This window comes from Lissotriton vulgaris, chromosome 10 (genome assembly GCF_964263255.1).
Source record: "Lissotriton vulgaris chromosome 10, aLisVul1.2, whole genome shotgun sequence".
Classification (NCBI taxonomy): domain Eukaryota; kingdom Metazoa; phylum Chordata; class Amphibia; order Caudata; family Salamandridae; genus Lissotriton; species Lissotriton vulgaris.
The window spans coordinates 1923511-1942945 of NC_141698.1; the positions used below are offsets into that span (position 1 = coordinate 1923511).

The 19435-nt window shown below is 50.7% G+C and overlaps 1 protein-coding gene across 2 annotated transcripts in view; it reads left to right on the plus strand.

The window, feature by feature from the left end:
• Window positions 1–19435, plus strand: part of IQSEC2 (IQ motif and Sec7 domain ArfGEF 2) — a 942770-nt gene that overhangs the window by 211871 nt on the left and 711464 nt on the right. For both annotated transcript variants that reach the window (XM_086940141.1, XM_086940140.1), the window contains exon 2: window positions 1631–1660. In XM_086940141.1, coding sequence (XP_086796267.1) covers window positions 1631–1660 — 30 coding nt within the window. The remainder of the gene's footprint in view (window positions 1–1630; window positions 1661–19435) is intronic.

Below are 19435 nucleotides of genomic sequence, written 5' to 3' on the forward strand. Positions count from 1 at the left end.
ATATACGAGTTTCGTTCAAAGACCATTGAACTACGCCAATACAGTGCATTAAAAAAAAATCCTCCATAGAAAAACACACAACTGGATCAGGCAGACATATTGCATTTCCAAGTACTGTCCGAGATTTGCAGCAAACAAAATTGGATTTTCTTCATATGGCTAGTTTCCCAGGATATAGATTGTGTGGACGGGATGCATGTTTTAATTTGTCCTCAAGTGTTACACAATTTACGTGTCACAATAGGAAACACCAACATTCTTTAAGCAAATTGGATGCAATGCTGACTGCTTGATTACATCCACTCCTCTAATCCCACCACTCATCTATCGCCCATCTGTACATGCCATATGTGTCGAGTCAGTAGTCACGTGCATCCTTTCTTCCAATCCCACCACTCATCGATCGCCCACCCATGCATGTCCTATGTGTGGAGCCAGCACTCACCTGCATCCTCTCTTCTGATCTCACCACTCATGGATCACCTACCCATGCACCTCCTTTGAGCCTAGCCCATACTCACCTGCCCTTCCTCGATTTTCTAATCTCAGCACTCATAGTTCGCCCACCCGTGCATGTCCTATCTGTTTAGCCAGTACTCACCTGCCTTTTCTCTATTCTGAAATCTCACCACTCATCGATCGCCTACCCCTGCATGTCCTATGTGTAGAGGCTGTACTCACCTGCCATCCTCTCTTATAATCGTACCACTCATCGATCGCCCACCTCTGCATGTCCTATGTGTAGAGGCCGTACTCACCTGCCATCCTCTCTTATAATCGTACCACTCATCGATCGCCCACCTCTGCATGTCCTATGTGTAGAGGCTGTACTCACCTGCCATCCTCTTTTCTAATTGTACCACTCATGGTTCGCCCACCCGTGCATGTCCTATGTGTAGAGTCTGTACTCACCTGTCATCCTCTCTTCTAATCGTACCACTCATTGATCGCCCACCTCTGCATGTCCTATGTGTAGAGGCTGTACTCACCTGCCATCCTCTCTTCTAATCGTACCACTCATCAATCGCCTACCCCTGCATGTCCTATGTGTAGAGGCTGTACTCACCTGCCATCCTCTCTTCTAATCCTACCACTCATCGATCGCCTACCCCTGCATGTCCTATGTGTAGAGGCTGTACTCACCTGCCATCCTCTCTTATAATCGTACCACTCATCGATCGCCCACCTCTGCATGTCCTATGTGTAGAGTCTGTACTCACCTGTCATCCTCTCTTCTAATCGTACCACTCATCGATCGCCCACCTCTGCATGTCCTATGTGTAGAGGCCGTACTCACCTGCCATCCTCTCTTATAATCGTACCACTCATCGATCGCCCACCTCTGCATGTCCTATGTGTAGAGGCTGTACTCACCTGCCATCCTCTTTTCTAATTGTACCACTCATGGTTCGCCCACCCGTGCATGTCCTATGTGTAGAGTCTGTACTCACCTGTCATCCTCTCTTCTAATCGTACCACTCATCGATCGCCCACCTCTGCATGTCCTATGTGTAGAGGCTGTACTCACCTGCCATCCTCTCTTCTAATCGTACCACTCATCGATCGCCCACCCGTGTGTGTCCTATGTGTGGACCCAGCACTCACCTGCTTATCTTCTCTTTTCTTCCAGGTCTGATGGAGAGAACTCTAGAACCGTCAGGTCAGTGAAGCCCTTTCATTTGCTCCTTCGCTGCATCTTTACGCTTGTGCCTGCAGTGCTTTTATTGATATGTTTCTGTTTTTTGCTACAACGTTTTATCCTCTTTTTGCTCAAGTACAGGAGGGAATGTAGGTGATACATTCTTTGTTTTCAGATGGTGGGGTATTTTGTGACATTGAATATTATTGCATTTAATGTTAGCGGTTATCAAATGAGCTTTAGTCAAGGTAGAGGCTTCAATCCTCTCCTTTTTGTAATTTTGTATATACTTCTTCCTCTTCAACTTGCATTATGGCCGTTGCCTTCCCTTTTGAACTATTTAACATTGTGATGAGGAGCCTAGGAGCATAGTTGTCAGGAACGGAACCTGGATCCTTTGGCCCCTTTCTTGAGGACCAGAGCTTGGGTCCTCTTGGCCCTTGGTTGTGATGAGCAGCCAGCATCCTCCGGGTTCATGGTTGCGAGGAGCAGAGCCCGGGTTCTTTTGGCCCCTGGTAGTGAGGATGAGCCTGGATCCTCCGGGCTCATGGTTGCGAGGAGCAGAGCCTGGGTTCTCTTGGCCCCTTGTTGTGAGGATAAGCCTGGATTCTCTTGGCCCCTGATTGTGGGGACTAGAGCTTGGGTTCTTTTGGCCTCTGGTTGTGAGGATGAGCCGGGATCCTCCGGGCTCATGGTTGTGAGGAGCAGAGCCCGGGTTCTCTGTCCGCCTGATTGTGATGTAGAGTTTGGATCCTAGAGCCCTGTGGCTTTGAGGAGCAGAGTATAGATCCTGTAGGGTTGTAAGATGTGCAGCTTTGATTCCCTGGGCCACTCTTGATGCGGAACAGAGAATGGATTCTCTGGTCTTGTTTTGAGTTGCTGGGCCTAGGTCCTTTGTGTTCATTGTTGTGAGGAGGAGCCTGGATACTCTGGGCTCCTGGTTGTGAGGAGCCTATCATGGAAGCTCTCAGCCCCTGGATGTGAGGAGCCTTTGTATGAGGAGCAGATCTTGGATCTTCTTCACACCACTGACCCTCTTGTTATTTGGAGGAGCAGACTGCGTCCCTCCCCCTGGGCACCTGGTTGTGAGGAGTAGCCTTGGAGCTCTGATCCTCTTGTTGTGGAGTGGAGAAGTGGGGCCCTTTTCAATCTATCTGCGTCCTTGGATTCTGTTTCTGGTCTAATTGAAGTCCGATGATGAAAAATGAGCCTGGAGGACGCGTGGGCAGCAGTGCTTGTGTTGTCTTGGGCACAGGGACCTGCCATATGTTTCCAGTGATCTACATCCCTGCTCTGTGGCTCTTTGGAAACTAGGACTGTAGCCATCCAGCCTGTTTGTCCTGAGTCCAAAGTCCTGTATTTCAGGAGGCGCTGACTACAGGGGTGAGGGCCCCGGGTGACTTGGTGCTAAATGGCAACAAGAGGCGTCATGCCAGGGCCCACATCAAGTGCACTTAGATAGCGCCGCTGAGATGTGGGCCCACATTACTGTCGGTGTGTGTGATTGTGCATGTGGGTGTATGCCTTTATGTATCTATGTGAGTGTGTGGGTGTCAGTCATTTCCACTAAGATGTGTCTATGGCAGCTGTCTCCAAGGTAAGGATGCTTTCATGTGTCCCATAGAGCTATGTCCATGGGTTCTAGCAGTGGGGGCTGGTGATGCCTGAAGTCGGTGAGGGTAATACTTACCCGAATCGAAGCATGCAAGTCTGAATTCTTCTTGGAGGGTTTTTGGGTAGTAACCCTCTCAACCCCCTGAGAAAATTTGAAAAGAAAGGGTTTGAGAGTGTATTTTAAAGCACAATTTTCAGATAAAGTTGCTCAACAGGGTTAGAAATATTCAGGTACTTTTATGGGGTTCAAACCAACTCCTTATGTAAGAATAACATACAATATCCCACTGATGCCTTCTATCTACCGTGAGTGACACATATGTAAATAATTACCTCAAGTATGTCAGGGCCAGCATTTTGTCATCATCGTCTGCTATCCTTTAATGATGTTGGCCTCCCTAATGCCTTGAATTGCATGAGAATTTCACCACAGGTGTCCATAGGTCATGAATTACTTTTAGTGTGCCAGCAGTAGTATTTTGCCATGAGTGTCCATGTGCCAAGAATTACCACTAAAATGAACTACCCCCAAATTTCACGTGTCAGCAATATGCCTTAGGTGGCCAATCATTACTCTGCGTATGCTGGCAGCAGTATTTTGCCACGGGTGCCCTCTATACCAAGAATAACCTGTCCTGTGGCAGCACTAGCATTTTGCCACAGTTAGTAGTAATGCCACAATCACCTTTGATGTACCATCTCCAGCGTTTTAACCTGTTGCCTAAAGGCCAAGTATTACTTCTAGTATTGCAGGGCCAACTGCTGATTGGCAGGCATAACACACACTCTCACTCACTCATGCATTTACTTACTTTCCCATACTCACACTGATTCTCGCTCACACTCATCTTCAGTCGCTCCCTTACACTCATTCTCACTCACAATCCCTCACTGTCACTCCCACACACTATCCCACACTCATTCCTTCTCACTGACATTCACCGCCACTCACACCCATTATCCCGCACTCATTCATTCTCACTGACTTTCAGTCACTCATACACACTAACCCACACTCATTCATTCTCACTGACATTCACAGTCACTCACACACACTATCTCACACTCATTCATTCTCACTGACATTCAGTCACTCACACACACTATCCCACACTCATTCATTCTCACTGACATTCACAGTCACTCACACACACTATCCCACACTCATTCATTCTCACTGACATTCGCCGTCACTCACACACACTATCCCACACTCATTCATTCTCACTGACATTCACAGTCACTCACACACACTATCCCACACTCATTCATTCTCACTGACATTCACAGTCACCCACACACACTATCCCACACTCATTCATTCTCACTGACATTCACATTCACTCACGCATACTCGCTATTACTCTCACACATTCTCAGTCGTGGTATTGCTTTTAATCAGTTTCTTTTATTCTGAATTATACTGACACTCTTTCTCACTCACTAATTCTCAGTCATGGTTTCACTCACTGTCACTCATACTCTCAGTTTCACACACATGCACGCACACACTCTCTCACCTGCATTCACTCATACAACCTTTGACAGAATGGTCCACTCAGCTCATCAGCTCCTGGCGCATAGACCCTCAGGGCAGGCAGACAGCTCCCTCCGCCTCCGGCACTGAAATAGGAAAGCTGAAGCATACGCAGAGGATATACCATGCACTCGACATGTGTTAGCTTTGAACCTCCTCACCCTCTCCCATCTTTTCACAGGATGGAGCGGAGTCAGTGAGGCTCCTAAACCGCCTCATCCTCTGATGCAATGGAAGACGAGGTGACAGCCTTATTGGCAAAGAGCTCTGGTTCCTGCAGGGCTTAAGCCTAAAGCACCCTGGGCTATCGACATGATGAAGCTGCAGGGTCTATGAGTGTCCCATCCTTGAGGCTAGGGTGACTGCAGGGCGTGTCCCATCCTTGAGGCTAGGGTGGCTGCAGGGTCTACGCATGTCCCATCCTTGAGGCTAGGGTGGCTGCAGGGCCTACGTGTGTCCCATCCTTGAGGCTAGGGTGGCTGCAGGGCCTACGTGTGTCCCATCCTTGGGGCTAGGTTGGCTGCAGGGCGTGTCCTATCTTTGAGGCTAGGGTGGCGGCAGGGTCTACGCGTGTCCCATCCGTGGGGCTAGGGTGGCTGCAGGGCCTACACGTGTCCCATCCGTGGGGCTAGGGTGGCTGCAGGGCCTACACGTGTCCCATCCTTGGGGCTAGGGTGGCTGCAGGGCGTGTCCTATCTTTGAGGCTAGGGTGGCTGCAGGGCCTACGTGTGTCCCATCCTTGAGGCTAGGATGGCTGCAGGGCCTACGCGTGTCCCATCCTTGGGGCTAGGGTGGCTGCAGGGCGTGTCCCATCCTTGAGGCTAGGGTTGCTGCAGGGTCTACGCGTGTCCCATCCTTGGGGCTAGGGTGGCTGCAGGGCCTACGTGTGTCCCATCCTTGGGGATAGGGTGGCTGCAGGGTCTACGCGTGTCCCATCCTTGAGGCTAGGGTTGCTGCAGGGACTACACGGGTCCCATCCTTGGGGCTAGGGTGGCTGCTGGGCCTACGCGTGTCCCATCCTTGAGGCTAGGATGGCTGCAGGGTCTACGTGTGTCCCATCCTTGAGGCTAGGATGGCTGCAGGGACTACACGGGTCCCATCCTTGGGGCTAGGGTGGCTGCAGGGCGTGTCCTATCTTTGAGGCTAGGGTGGCTGCAGGGTCTACGCGTGTCCCATCCGAGGGGCTAGGGTGGCTGCAGGGCCTACACGTGTCCCATCCTTGAGGCTAGGATGGCTGCAGGGTCTACGCGTGTCCCATCCTTGAGGCTAGGGTGGCTGCAGGGTCTACGCGTGTCCCATCCGTGGGGCTAGGGTGGCTGCAGGGCCTACGCGTGTCCCATTTCTTGAGGCTAGGGTGGCTGCAGGGTCTACGCGTGTCCCATCCGTGGGGCTAGGGTGGCTGCAGGGCCTACACGTGTCCCATCCTTGAGGCTAGGATGACTGCAGGGTCTACGCGTGTCCCATCCTTGAGGCTAGGGTGGCTGCAGGGTCTACGCGTGTCCCATCCGTGGGGCTAGGGTGGCTGCAGGGCCTACACGTGTCCCATCCTTGAGGCTAGGATGACTGCAGGGCCTACACGTGTCCCATCCTTGAGGCTAGGGTGGCTGCAGGGTCTACGCGTGTCCCATCCGTGGGGCTAGGATGACTGCAGGGTCTACGCGTGTCCCATCCTTGAGGCTAGGATGACTGCAGGGTCTACGCGTGTCCCATCCTTGAGGCTAGGGTGGCTGCAGGGTCTACGCGTGTCCCATCCGTGGGGCTAGGGTGGCTGCAGGGCCTACGCGTGTCCCATCCTTGAGGCTAGGATGACTGCAGGGTCTACGCGTGTCCCATCCTTGAGGCTAGGGTGGCTGCAGGGTCTACGCGTGTCCCATCCGTGGGGCTAGGGTGGCTGCAGGGCCTACGCGTGTCCCATTTCTTGAGGCTAGGGTGGCTGCTGGGCCTACACGTGTCCCATCCTTGAGGCTAGGATGGCTGCAGGGTCTACGCGTGTCCCATTCTTGAGGCTAGGGTTGCTGCAGGGACTACACGGGTCCCATCCTTGGGGCTAGGGTGGCTGCAGGGCCTACGCGTGTCCCATCCTTGAGGCTAGGATGGCTGCAGGGCCTACGCGTGTCCCATCCTTGAGGCTAGGATGGCTGCAGGGTCTACACGGGTCCCATCCTTGGGGCTAGGGTGGAACTTTTCCAGCCCAGGACAATCTATCAATGCTGGTGCTGATGTGTGTGAATTAATGGAAAACGAAAACTGAGAAGCCACATTCGAGAAAACCAAACCATGGGAAACCTGTTTTAAGGAAATACAAAAAAAACAGATATTAAAGGAACATTTTAAAGGGAAGACAATTTTAAAAATGACATTACACCTGGGTGGAGTTAAGGACTACTGTGGGGTTTTTGGGTTGAGGGATGGGTAATGTTTAGATTAAGGAGGAGTTTTTAGGGGTCAGGGACAGTTGGGGTCTGGGCATATAAAAGGGATTTTTGGGGTTCAGAGATGGGTGGTCTTTGGGTGTGTGAGGTGTGTCTCGGTTTCAGAGTTGGATGGAGTGTAAGGGTGTTGAATGGTTATAGGGTTCACCGATGGACAAGTTTGGGGCTGGCAAGGGTTTTTAAGGTTCAATTTTAGGTAGCAGTTGGGGTGGTGCAGAGATTTTAGAGTACAGGAGGAGGCAGAGATTAGGATGTTGAAGGTTTTTAAGGATTCAGGGAGGCGCAGTTTAGGGTGATGAGGAGTTCTTATGGGTCATGGAAGGCTGGTGTTTAAATGCAGCGAGGGTTTTTTAGGGTGCTGAGGTAGGTGGAGGTTTGGTGTACTGAGGTGTTTAAAGGGGTATGGGCCCTGTGGGGTATAGGCAAAGAAAGGTTTTTTTTTTACGGTTCAGGAATGGATGAAGGTAGGGATAGTGAATTATTTTATGGTTCAGGGATGGTGGACTTTGAGGGTAGAAAGGCCTTTTAGGTTTCAGGGATAAGTGTAGTTTAGGTGTAGTGAGGTGTTATAGGGGGCAGGGTTTGACTGTGTTTACGTTGGTGATGGGTCAGGGAATTTAAAGCATCTAAAGTAATGACCATTGTTAGAAACTGGATTTCTGGTTGGCTAAGGCTTGCGCCAAAGTCAGGCAGAAACTACCATTCTACGTCAGGGCAAGTAAGTCACCCGCCAAGATAACCACTGCTCACTCCCTTGGTAGCTTGGCACGAGCAGTCAGGCTTATCTCGGAGGCAAGGTGTAAAGCGTTTGCGCGCGCACCCAGCCACAATACCCAAGGCCCACCACAAAGGAAACTCCACACAAGGTTATATATAAAAATAGCCTTTGTATTATACCAAACGCATTAGATAACAAATACACACTTTACAAGGTGCCACAGGCACGGGCAGAATTTACAGGGGATGATATACACAGGACAGGGCTACCTGGACCACTGCCAGCAATAAGCACTTGGTAGAACTAGCACTTTGCAGAAATAACACTTTGTAGGAATAGCACTTAGGACATACAATAACTGTAGCACCAAATAGCAAAATGTAGCACACAACCAGTCACCACTGGTAAAAGGTAAGTACTACCAAACGCAACCCTAACCACCTTAGGCAACTATCACGCAGGGAACCATGAGCTCACTGGTATAACTTTACTAGGTTAAACAACCTCCTAAGCATCCCAATACATTCAGAGGTATAGGCACAAAGACATTACACATGATGCAGCAATGACATTAGGCAGGTAATCACAAAACACGCAAAAATCACATAGGGCCAAACATGTACCCCACGCAAGGGCATAACACACAAAACTGTCCCCAGGCCAACTGGCCTCCCAGGGGCTGAAACGCCCTGTGTCCAGAAAGTCAGGGCGGCTGTACAGGCAGCCAAGGGAAGATTGCGCAGAGGGGCAAGCCTAAACGAAGAAGCTGCCCACTAAGTGCTGGGCAGCTGGGGATCTCCTCTGGGCTCTCTGTAGCCCCTTGAATAACCTGCGCCGCGTTGGAGCCCTCTGGCTCAAGAAACAAATGCCCTCTGGGGCCCCTCGTGGGCTCGACAGAAATGCTCCTGTCGTTGGGAGTCCCCTCTCTGGGGACTCAGAATACACAACTGCCCCCTGAGCCTCTTGTGGGCTCTTATTATTATGGGCCCTCTGAGCCTCGTGCAATACAGAAAAGGGGGTGGTGATGAACAGAGTGTCTGAATTAAGCAGACCACTCTTACCCAGTCAAGAGATCAGGGCTGAATCCATCACCGTTATTTAGCTCACTGCATCACCCCAGTTCAGAACCTGACTGTATGCAAATTAGTCTGACCCAGTGCCTCATGGGAACAGGGCAGACCAAACTACCAAGCCAATTCTTCACCAGAAAGGAGACAAGCTTCCGGGGACCGGTTTCTGGCATTTCAGCCGTCGTCGGCCCGGCTTGCTTGAATCCTGGTGGTGCAGTGAGCAAGGGACTCATGTCTGAGTATACCCTGCCACACCTGTAGTGGCCAAAAACGATACAGAAAAGGAGGTGGTGATGAACAGAGTGTCTGAATTAAGCAGACCACTCTTACCCAGTCAAGAGATCAGGGCTGAATCCATCACCGTTATTTAGTTCACTGCATCACCCCAGTTCAGAACCTGGCTATATGCAAATTAGTCTGACCCAGTGCCTCATAGGAACAGGGCAGACCAAACTACCAAGCCAATTCTTCACCGGAAAGGAGACAAGCTTCCGGGGACCGGTTTCTGGCATTTCAGCCGTTGTCGGCCCGGCTTGCTTGAATCCTGGTGGTGCAGTGAGCAAGGGACGCATGTCTGAGTATACCCTGCCACACCTGTAGTGGCCAAAAACGATACAGAAAAGGGGGTGGCGATGAACAGAGTGTCTGAATTAAGCAGACCACTCTTACCCAGTCAAGAGATCAGGGCTGAATCCATCACTGTTATTTAGCTCACTGCATCACCCCAGTTCAGAACCTGGCTATATGCAAATTAGTCTGACCCAGTGCCTCATGGGAACAGGGCAGACCAAACTACCAAGCCAATTCTTCACCGGAAAGGAGACAAGCTTCCAGGGACCGGTTTCTGGCATTTCAGCCGTCGTCGGCCCGGCTTGCTTGAATCCTGGTGGTGCAGTGAGCAAGGGACTCATGTCTGAGTATACCCTGCCACACCTGTAGTGGCCAAAAACGATACAGAAAAGGGGGTGGTGATGAACAGAGTGTCTGAATTAAGCAGACCACTCTTACCCAGTCAAGAGATCAGGACTGAATCCATCACCGATATTTAGCTCACTGCATCACCCCAGTTCAGAACCTGGCTATTTGCAAATTACTCTGACCCAGTGCCTCATGGGAACAGGGCAGACCAAACTACCAAGCCAATTCTTCACCGGAAAGGAGACAAGCTTCCGGGGACCGGTTTCTGGCATTTCAGCCGTCGTCGGCCCGGCTTGCTTGAATCCTGGTTGGTGCAGTGAGCAAGGGACTCATGTCTGAGTATACCCTGCCACACCTGTAGTGGCCAAAAACGATACAGAAAAGGGGGTGGTGATGAACAGAGTGTCTGAATTAAGCAGACCACTCTTACCCAGTCAAGAGATCAGGGCTGAATCCATCACCGTTATTTAGCTCACTGCATCACCCCAGTTCAGAACCTGGCTATATGCAAATTAGTCTGACCCAGTGCCTCATGGGAACAGGGCAGACCAAACTACCAAGCCAATTCTTCACCGGAAAGGAGACAAGCTTCCGGGGACCGGTTTCTGGCATTTCAGCCGTCGTCGGCCCGGCTTGCTTGAATCCTGGTGGTGCAGTGAGCAAGGGACTCATGTCTGAGTATACCCTGCCACACCTGTAGTGGCCAAAAACGATACAGAAAAGGGGGTGGTGATGAACAGAGTGTCTGAATTAAGCAGACCACTCTTACCCAGTCAAGAGATCAGGGCTGAATCCATCACCGTTATTTAGCTCACTGCATCACCCCAGTTCAGAACCTGGCTATATGCAAATTAGTCTGACCCAGTGCCTCATGGGAACAGGGCAGACCAAACTACCAAGCCAATTCTTCACCGGAAAGGAGACAAGCTTCCGGGGACCGGTTTCTGGCATTTCAGCCGTCGTCGGCCCGGCTTGCTTGAATCCTGGTGGTGCAGTGAGCAAGGGACTCATGTCTGACTATACCCTGCCACACCTGTAGTGGCCAAAAACGATACAGAAAAGGGGGTGGTGATGAACAGAGTGTCTGAATTAAGCAGACCACTCTTACCCCTAGCTCATTGCACCATCAGGATTCAAGCAAGCCGGGCCGAAGACGGCTGAAATGCCAGAAACCAGTTCCCGGTAGCTTGTTTCCTTCCCAGTATAAGAATTGGCTTGGTAGTTTGGTCTGCCCTGTTCCCATGATGCACTGGGCCGGGGTCAGACTAATTTGCATATAGCCAAGTTCTGAGCTGGGATGGTGCAGTGAGCTAAAAAACGGTGATGGATCAAGCCCTGATCTTTGGACTGGGTAAGAGTGGTCTGCTTAATTCAGACACTCTGTTCATCACCACCCCCTTTTTGTATCATTTTTGTCCACCATAAGCGTGGAAGGGAACCTCAGATGTGAGTCCCTAGCTCATTGCACCATCAGGATTCAAGCAAGCCGGGCCGAAGACGGCTGAAATGCCAGAAACCGGTCCCCGGTAGCTTGTTTCCTTCCCAGTATAAGAATTGGCTTGGTAGTTTGGTCTGCCCTGTTCCCATGATGCACTGGGCCAGGGTCAGACTAATTTGCATATAGCCAAGTTCTGAGCTGGGATGGTGCAGTAAGCTAAAAAACGGTGATGGATCAACCCCTGATCTTTGGACTGGGTAAGAGTGGTCTGCTTAATTCAGACACTCTGTTCATCACCACCCCCTTTTCTGTATCATTTTTGTCCACCATAAGCATGGAAGGGTATACTCAGATGTGAGTCCCTAGCTCATTGCACCATCAGGATTCAAGAAAGCCGGGCCGAAGGCGGCTGAAATGCCAGAAACCGGTCCCCGGTAGCTTGTTTCCTTCCCAGTATAAGAATTGGCTTGGTAGTTTGGTCTGCCCTGTTCCCATGATGCACTGGGCCAGGGTCAGACTAATTTGCATATAGCCAAGTTCTGAGCTGGGATGGTGCAGTGAGCTAAAAAACGGTGATGGATCAAGCCCTGATCTTTGGACTGGGTAAGAGTGGTCTGCTTAATTCAGACACTCTGTTCATCACCACCCCCTTTTCTGTATCATTTTTGTCCACCATAAGCGTGGAAGGGTATACTCAGATGTGAGTCCCTAGCTCATTGCACCATCAGGATTCAAGCAAGCCGGGCCGAAGACGGCTGAAATGCCAGAAACCGGTCCCCGGTAGCTTGTTTCCTTCCCAGTATAAGAATTGGCTTGGTAGTTTGGTCTGCCCTGTTCCCATGATGCACTGGGCCAGGGTCAGACTAATTTGCATATAGCCAAGTTCTGAGCTGGGATGGTGCAGTAAGCTAAAAAACGGTGATGGATCAACCCCTGATCTTTGGACTGGGTAAGAGTGGTCTGCTTAATTCAGACACTCTGTTCATCACCACCCCCTTTTCTGTATCATTTTTGTCCACCATAAGCATGGAAGGGTATACTCAGATGTGAGTCCCTAGCTCATTGCACCATCAGGATTCAAGAAAGCCGGGCCGAAGGCGGCTGAAATGCCAGAAACCGGTCCCCGGTAGCTTGTTTCCTTCCCAGTATAAGAATTGGCTTGGTAGTTTGGTCTGCCCTGTTCCCATGATGCACTGGGCCAGGGTCAGACTAATTTGCATATAGCCAAGTTCTGAGCTGGGATGGTGCAGTGAGCTAAAAAACGGTGATGGATCAAGCCCTGATCTTTGGACTGGGTAAGAGTGGTCTGCTTAATTCAGACACTCTGTTCATCACCACCCCCTTTTCTGTATCATTTTTGTCCACCATAAGCGTGGAAGGGTATACTCAGATGTGAGTCCCTAGCTCATTGCACCATCAGGATTCAAGCAAGCCGGGCCGAAGACGGCTGAAATGGCAGAAACCGGTCCCCGGTAGCTTGTTTCCTTCCCAGTATAAGAATTGGCTTGGTAGTTTGGTCTGCCCTGTTCCCATGATGCACTGGGCCAGGGTCAGACTAATTTGCATATAGCCAAGTTCTGAGCTGGGATGGTGCAGTGAGCTAAAAAACGGTGATGGATCAAGCCCTGATCTTTGGACTGGGTAAGAGTGGTCTGCTTAATTCAGACACTCTGTACATCACCACCACGTTTTCTGTATCATTTTTGTCCACCATAAGCGTGGAAGGGTATACTCGGATGTGAGTCCCTAGCTCATTGCACCATCAGGATTCAAGCAAGCCGGGCCGAAGACGGCTGAAATGCCAGAAACCGGTCCCCGGTAGCTTGTTTCCTTCCCAGTATAAGAATTGGCTTGGTAGTTTGGTCTGCCCTGTTCCCATGATGCACTGGGCCAGGGTCAGACTAATTTGCATATAGCCAAGTTCTGAGCTGGGATGGTGCAGTGAGCTAAAAAACAGTGATGGATCAAGCCCTGATCTTTGGACTGGGTAAGAGTGGTCTGCTTAATTCAGACACTCTGTTCATCACCACCCCCTTTTCTGTATCATTTTTGTCCACCATAAGCGTGGAAGGGTATACTCAGATGTGAGTCCCTAGCTCATTGCACCATCAGGATTCAAGCAAGCCGGGCCGAAGACGGCTGAAATGCCAGAAACCGGTCCCCGGTAGCTTGTTTCCTTCCCAGTATAAGAATTGGCTTGGTAGTTTGGTCTGCCCTGTTCCCATGATGCACTGGGCCAGGGTCAGACTAATTTGCATATAGCCAAGTTCTGAGCTGGGATGGTGCAGTGAGCTAAAAAACGGTGATGGATCAAGCCCTGATCTTTGGACTGGGTAAGAGTGGTCTGCTTAATTCAGACACTCTGTCCATCACCACCCCTTTTCTGTATCATTTTTGTCCACCATAAGCGTGGAAGGGTATACTCAGATGTGAGTCCCTAGCTCATTGCACCATCAGGATTCAAGCAAGCCGGGCCGAAGACGGCTGAAATGCCAGAAACCGGTCCCCGGTAGCTTGTTACCTTCCCAGTATAAGAATTGGCTTGGTAGTTTGGTCTGCCCTGTTCCCATGATGCACTGGGCCAGGGTCAGACTAATTTGCATATAGCCAAGTTCTGAGCTAGGATGGTGCAGTGAGCTAAAAAAAAGGTGATGGATCAAGCCCTGATCTTTGGACTGGGTAAGAGTGGTCTGCTTAATTCAGACACTCTGTTCATCACCACCCCCTTTTCTGTATCACTCTGAGCCTCGTGGGCTCTAAACACTGAATGCCCCCTGAACCTCTCGTGGGCTCGAAGAAAGAAAGCCCAGGACGTTGGAGTCCCGCTCGGGGGACCTTGAATCACAAAATGCTTGCTGGACCCTCGTGGGCCGGAATGAACAATGCCCCCAAATGCGCTGGTGTCCCGCCTCTGGGGACTCAGAGTACGAAATGCCCCGGGATGCGGGGGCGGCCCGCTACAACGTGGGACCGCCCGGGAGAACTCCCAGATACAACCCCAAGCCCCCACCTTACCGGGCTCCAGTCTCCAGGTGTCCTGGGCCGCTCGCGGGGATCCGGTCATCAGGCAGGGCTCTTCTGGCTCTGCTCCGGTCCGCGAGGCTCTTCCGTCACTCAGGGAGCCTCGCTGCTCTGAAGGCCGGTGCTCCTTGCTGACGGCTGCTGGGGTGGGGAGCATTGCCGGTCTCCCTCTCCACATGGGGGACCGGCTATGGGCGGCAAGGTTTCTACAGCACACGCAGGAGCGCGGGGTAGGCTCCTGTGGCTTCCTACTTCCGGTTTCGGGTTTGGGTACTTCCGGGTCGCGGCTGCGGTAGCCAATGGCAGTGCGGCCCTGGGGTGTGGAGGCGGGAACAGCGCCTCACAGAGGATCCCCGGGCTGGCGGCAATTTTAATACGGCAAAGGATGAGGGACGGGCTTCCTCGAATTAACCCCTACAGCGGGGTAGGTACACTATGCAGGGTGGGCACCTGCCAGTGATTTCTAATTAAGATGCGGGCCAAATGCAGGGTGGGCACCTGCTCTGAAATAAGAGGCACAAAGGGGGATCCCCACGCCGGGGAATCCCTCGAGGTAGGGCTCGCAGCACCAGCGGCGCCATGCGCTATTCTTGGGGGGGGAGCACTCCCTAGGCGCTGGCAGGCCACAAAAAGCCCCAAAGGTGCAGGGACCAGATCCAAGAGGTAAGGCAGGAGTGGGGGGCAAGGGCTGGGCCCAGGGGCCAGCTCACAGGGTCCTCCTAGGCAGGGAGGCAGTCCCAGTGGCGGTTCCTCCTGGCACCCAGCAGCAGCAGGCCCCCCTCAAGTTAGGATCAGCAAGAGAAGAACATTTTGTAAGGGGACACAGACCCTTTTTATACTTAGAAATCCTTTGTCTGAGGCTGCAGGGTGAAGGTAAAACCAGATGCAACTGGTTTTGGAGTACTTTGTTGTGCTCAGCCACCCTTTCCATTCACTGGCCAGGCTAGTGACATTAGACGCACCACAGGGGGCGGAGCCAGCATTGTGTGGGGAAAGCCCAGCCCTATTCAGGTCCCAGGTGCACTCCTCCCCGGCCATCAACATGCAGATCTCCCATTCACCACTGGGGCAGACCCATCCTGACTCCTGGAGCCTGGCACACCAGCCAGCTACAGCCAATCACAAGCCATACAGCCAATTCACATATTTTACTCAGACAGGCCAACTTCTAGAAGTGGCACTTCCACACTAGACACAATCATGCCGCATACATCATCGCGCAGCATTTAATCACCCGAGTCCGCACATACCAAACTCGCACCTGCACTCCCCACGCATCAGGAACTACCAGGGACACATACATTCCCCATGTATTCCTATGGGAGGGCAGGCCAACCTCACTACACGCAAGCACTTTACCCTGGGACACAGTGGTAAAGTGCGCAGAAGCCAAAAATCACTAGCACCAAGTCACATATCAAAGCAAAAGGTTTAGGGGTGAACCTGCCAGAAGGGCCAAGTCCAACAACCATGTTCAAGGTATAAATATGAAATAATGTCCCCTGAAGTAAAGCACTGAAATAACTATCTCTGACAAAACTGTTTCTGAAAGTAAGACCTGCAACCATTGCATTTTCACTTAAAAAACAATCATTCAAAAGCTAATTTTGACTAAAAAGGCATTATTTGAATTGGTTTCTTTGAAAGGGTAAATGCCAATCATTCTGAAAAGTTCCATTACAGTGTAGAAGGAATGATTTCTCAGTTATGGTATTCCATGAAATCGATCTTCTATGAAATCACGATCAAGCGGCTGGTGCAGGCACCTCAGCGTGATAGCCCCACCCACCAGATGGATTCACTTCCTGAGACTCCTGCTCAAACCGTTGAGGTGAAGGCCGGCATTGCTCTTACTCTGCCAACCATGACAAGCAGCCTCTCTTTCACTAGTGGTGAAATAAAGGACAAGGAGTGCAGAGCTCCGACAGCCATAAGGGCGACTGCCACAGGGTTCCAACCCTAGTTAATGTGCACCCGCGGTGTTGTCCGCTGAGACTACTTAGCTGCTAACCTTCCCTGGTTGACAGGCTCAGCGTCTGAGTATAATGAACACAGGGATTTGTGGTGTCCTCTCAAATGGTAGGAGTCCGGTTACTCAACTAATATCCATTACTGGCAGGGAGGAGAGTTGGGCAGGATAGCAGGTTGAGATGGAGGAGACATAGGACAGGGATTCAAAAGGACTCTTTAGAGCTGGCAGATCAGGGGCTGATCTGCAGGCAGAGGCCTCCCCATGGCCAAGCGGGCCCAGACTATGCCATGAGAAATCCACCGCCCATAGCCGAGTGCGGATGAGCGTCCAGTTCACTCTGCTAGGCTTTAATGGACCCTGATCATCGGGGGAAAGTGTCGCTCTTAATCGGGGCCCGTATTAAGCAGTTACAGATTACAGCTGTAAGTAAGTATACTGGAGAGTTGTCACCTACAGCAAAGTTGAAGAAATGACTAAAAGCAAAGCAAAGTCTCCTTGAATCAACGCATGCCCACCAGATGCCTTCTGCCAATATTGAAACCATGGAGAATTGACTGAAAAATCAATATGGCCATGGCAAGCCTAGACCACCTGTCTTAGAGACTGGACAGACAGAATGTCCACATAGACATGCGGACACCGCAGCTGTGGCTTGGAGGACGATGTGGGAAAAATCCTAGTGACTAAAAACGCAAAAAAAAGATTATATTTATATGGAAGGCCTGCTGGAAAAAAATCAACTTGGCAAGCAGGCATGAACTATTTGGTCAAAAAGTCCTTGCCTTGCAGAGATATTTGTTTATTCCAGGTCTCACATACATTTGTAGTTGAAAGAGGACGTCGCTCATTGACACCGTGCCCTGTAGCAGTGCAACCTCAAGGCCCATCATCGCCTGTGTACTCAACTATTGTGGCAGAGACACTGCTGCTCTTGGCCAGAGGCAAGAGCTGAGTGCGGTTCCAATGCCCAGCGGTGCCATCTCCTGGGACCTGACTGCCTCCATGCAGGAGGGCTGACGAGACGACTCAGAAGTCAAGCAACTCCGCTCACCACGGGAGTGAAACATAGTCAATGAGTTGAAGGGGGGCCCCGAGTCAACTCACATCCGAGGGAGGCAGCAAAATGTACAAAAAAAAAATTTGATGCCCAAAAACTCTGTGGCCCAGACAGAAGCATTGGACCAGTTGATGCAGACCACTGAGACCCAGGCCGAGATGAGCGACATAGGCTGATAGTCAAGATGAAACCTGCAGGAATGTGTCTGTCTGGCAGCACTGTCATCGGACAAGACCCTTGAAGCAAACATACTTCTAAGAGGGATCTCGGTTGGCTGCGGTGGATCTCTGTGGCGCGGCATCGATCCCAAACCCGTGATGCAATAGAGTTTGGGGGAAGTTGTGGATTATCAAAGCGTGGGGGATGTGACTCATTGTTGGGGTCATTAGTGTCGGTGGTGGGGACACTTCCAATTGTTGCATCAATGGTGCAATAAGAAGGGACTCGTCCAGATGCGATATGAAGGCACAATGATTCAGAGTCGACGCACACTGGCAAAAAGAAATACTTAGGATGTTATTGTAGAATGTTAAGGCCTTAACAACTTGCTGAGAGGGAGGCGTGTGCTAGATGCCAAACAGACCTAGTCGCGCTCCAGAAGAACCGACTGGATGCTGGATGATGAAGGCAAATTGCCAAATAGTGGGGCCAAGGCCAAGACTTTGTCTCCATCAGTTTGTTTTCCATGGGGGTTGCATCCTGACAGGGGTGTAGCTTCAGGAACAGTGTTTGGGTTCTCACCCTCCTCCCTCCATTGAAAGTTGGGTCGTGGGCTCTGAGCCGGGTTTGGCGGCTCCAGGTTGAGTCCCCGTGAGCTCATCGCAGTAGAGGCGCCGGTCCATTGAGCGTAGGAGCCAGCCCTTGGAGTGGTCCTCTCTCTCTCTGTCCCACACAACACCAGGAAATGTAACCCAAGGCCATCCTCAGCTCTGCTGAGACTTGGTGGACCTCACATGATCTGCTCCAGAGCACCCTTCAAGGTTTGAACTGGGCTTCGGCCCGAAGGCATCACGGCTAGTATTCTGTTATCAGGTAGTCGGGGAACCGGACACATCTTTGCCACAATGGAAATGAAAAGTGTCGGGTGGATGCCAGTCGTCCTCTGTTGGAATAGTTCTTCTGTGTTTTAGGAAAGAGAGGGACGTGGGTGAGAACAAGTTGTACAAAAGTACACAACATTCCCCTCATACTTGTTTTGCAGCTGATGCCTTTATGGTTTATTTATGTTTAATAACAAGAAGTAAAAGCACCAAGATATACATCCCTTGCATATATCTGTTCATACGTCTCACTTATCTTTCCAGCCTTAGGATGCTGACCTCAAGCCTCTAGTTGCAAAAATGCATATCTATATTCACGTATTGTATGAAAATACATTCATCAAATGTTGGAACACAACCTTTCCTGTTGTTCTCTGAAAAGCTCTCTGGTTCTCCTTGGAGTCAGCAGGCTTATTCATCAGGTACATAATAAAATGAAAGAAAAAGAGCCTTGAGGTTACATAGACACATATAAATAAATGCATATGCTCACAGACACACACACACGTATCACAGCCACACAGACACACACACACATACACACACACACACACACACACACGTATCACAGACACACACACACAGAGCCACACACACACAGAGCCACACACACTCACGTATCACAGACATCCCATGTGTGCACCAGATGCATCTGGCCACCAAGTTGTTCTTGCTAACATCGTGACCTCTCCCCTGAAAGGGTTTACTCTCAGCAAACTGCTGCAGGCCCAACCACTCATGATAAAGTGATCAGGGTGTCCTACAAGAATTTATTATCTGGTTCGTCCCAAAGTGTAGACAATATTGATATGGGGTATATTAAGAAAAGACACATTCAGTCGCGAAGGAATGGTGTCCTGGTTCTGTATTTTTTTGTTTTTCCCTAATAACACTGTTATAGTCAACACATCTTTCCCCCTATTAAGGCATGCAAGCCTAATGCTATTTCAAGGCTAAATAAAACAAAAAACATAGAACT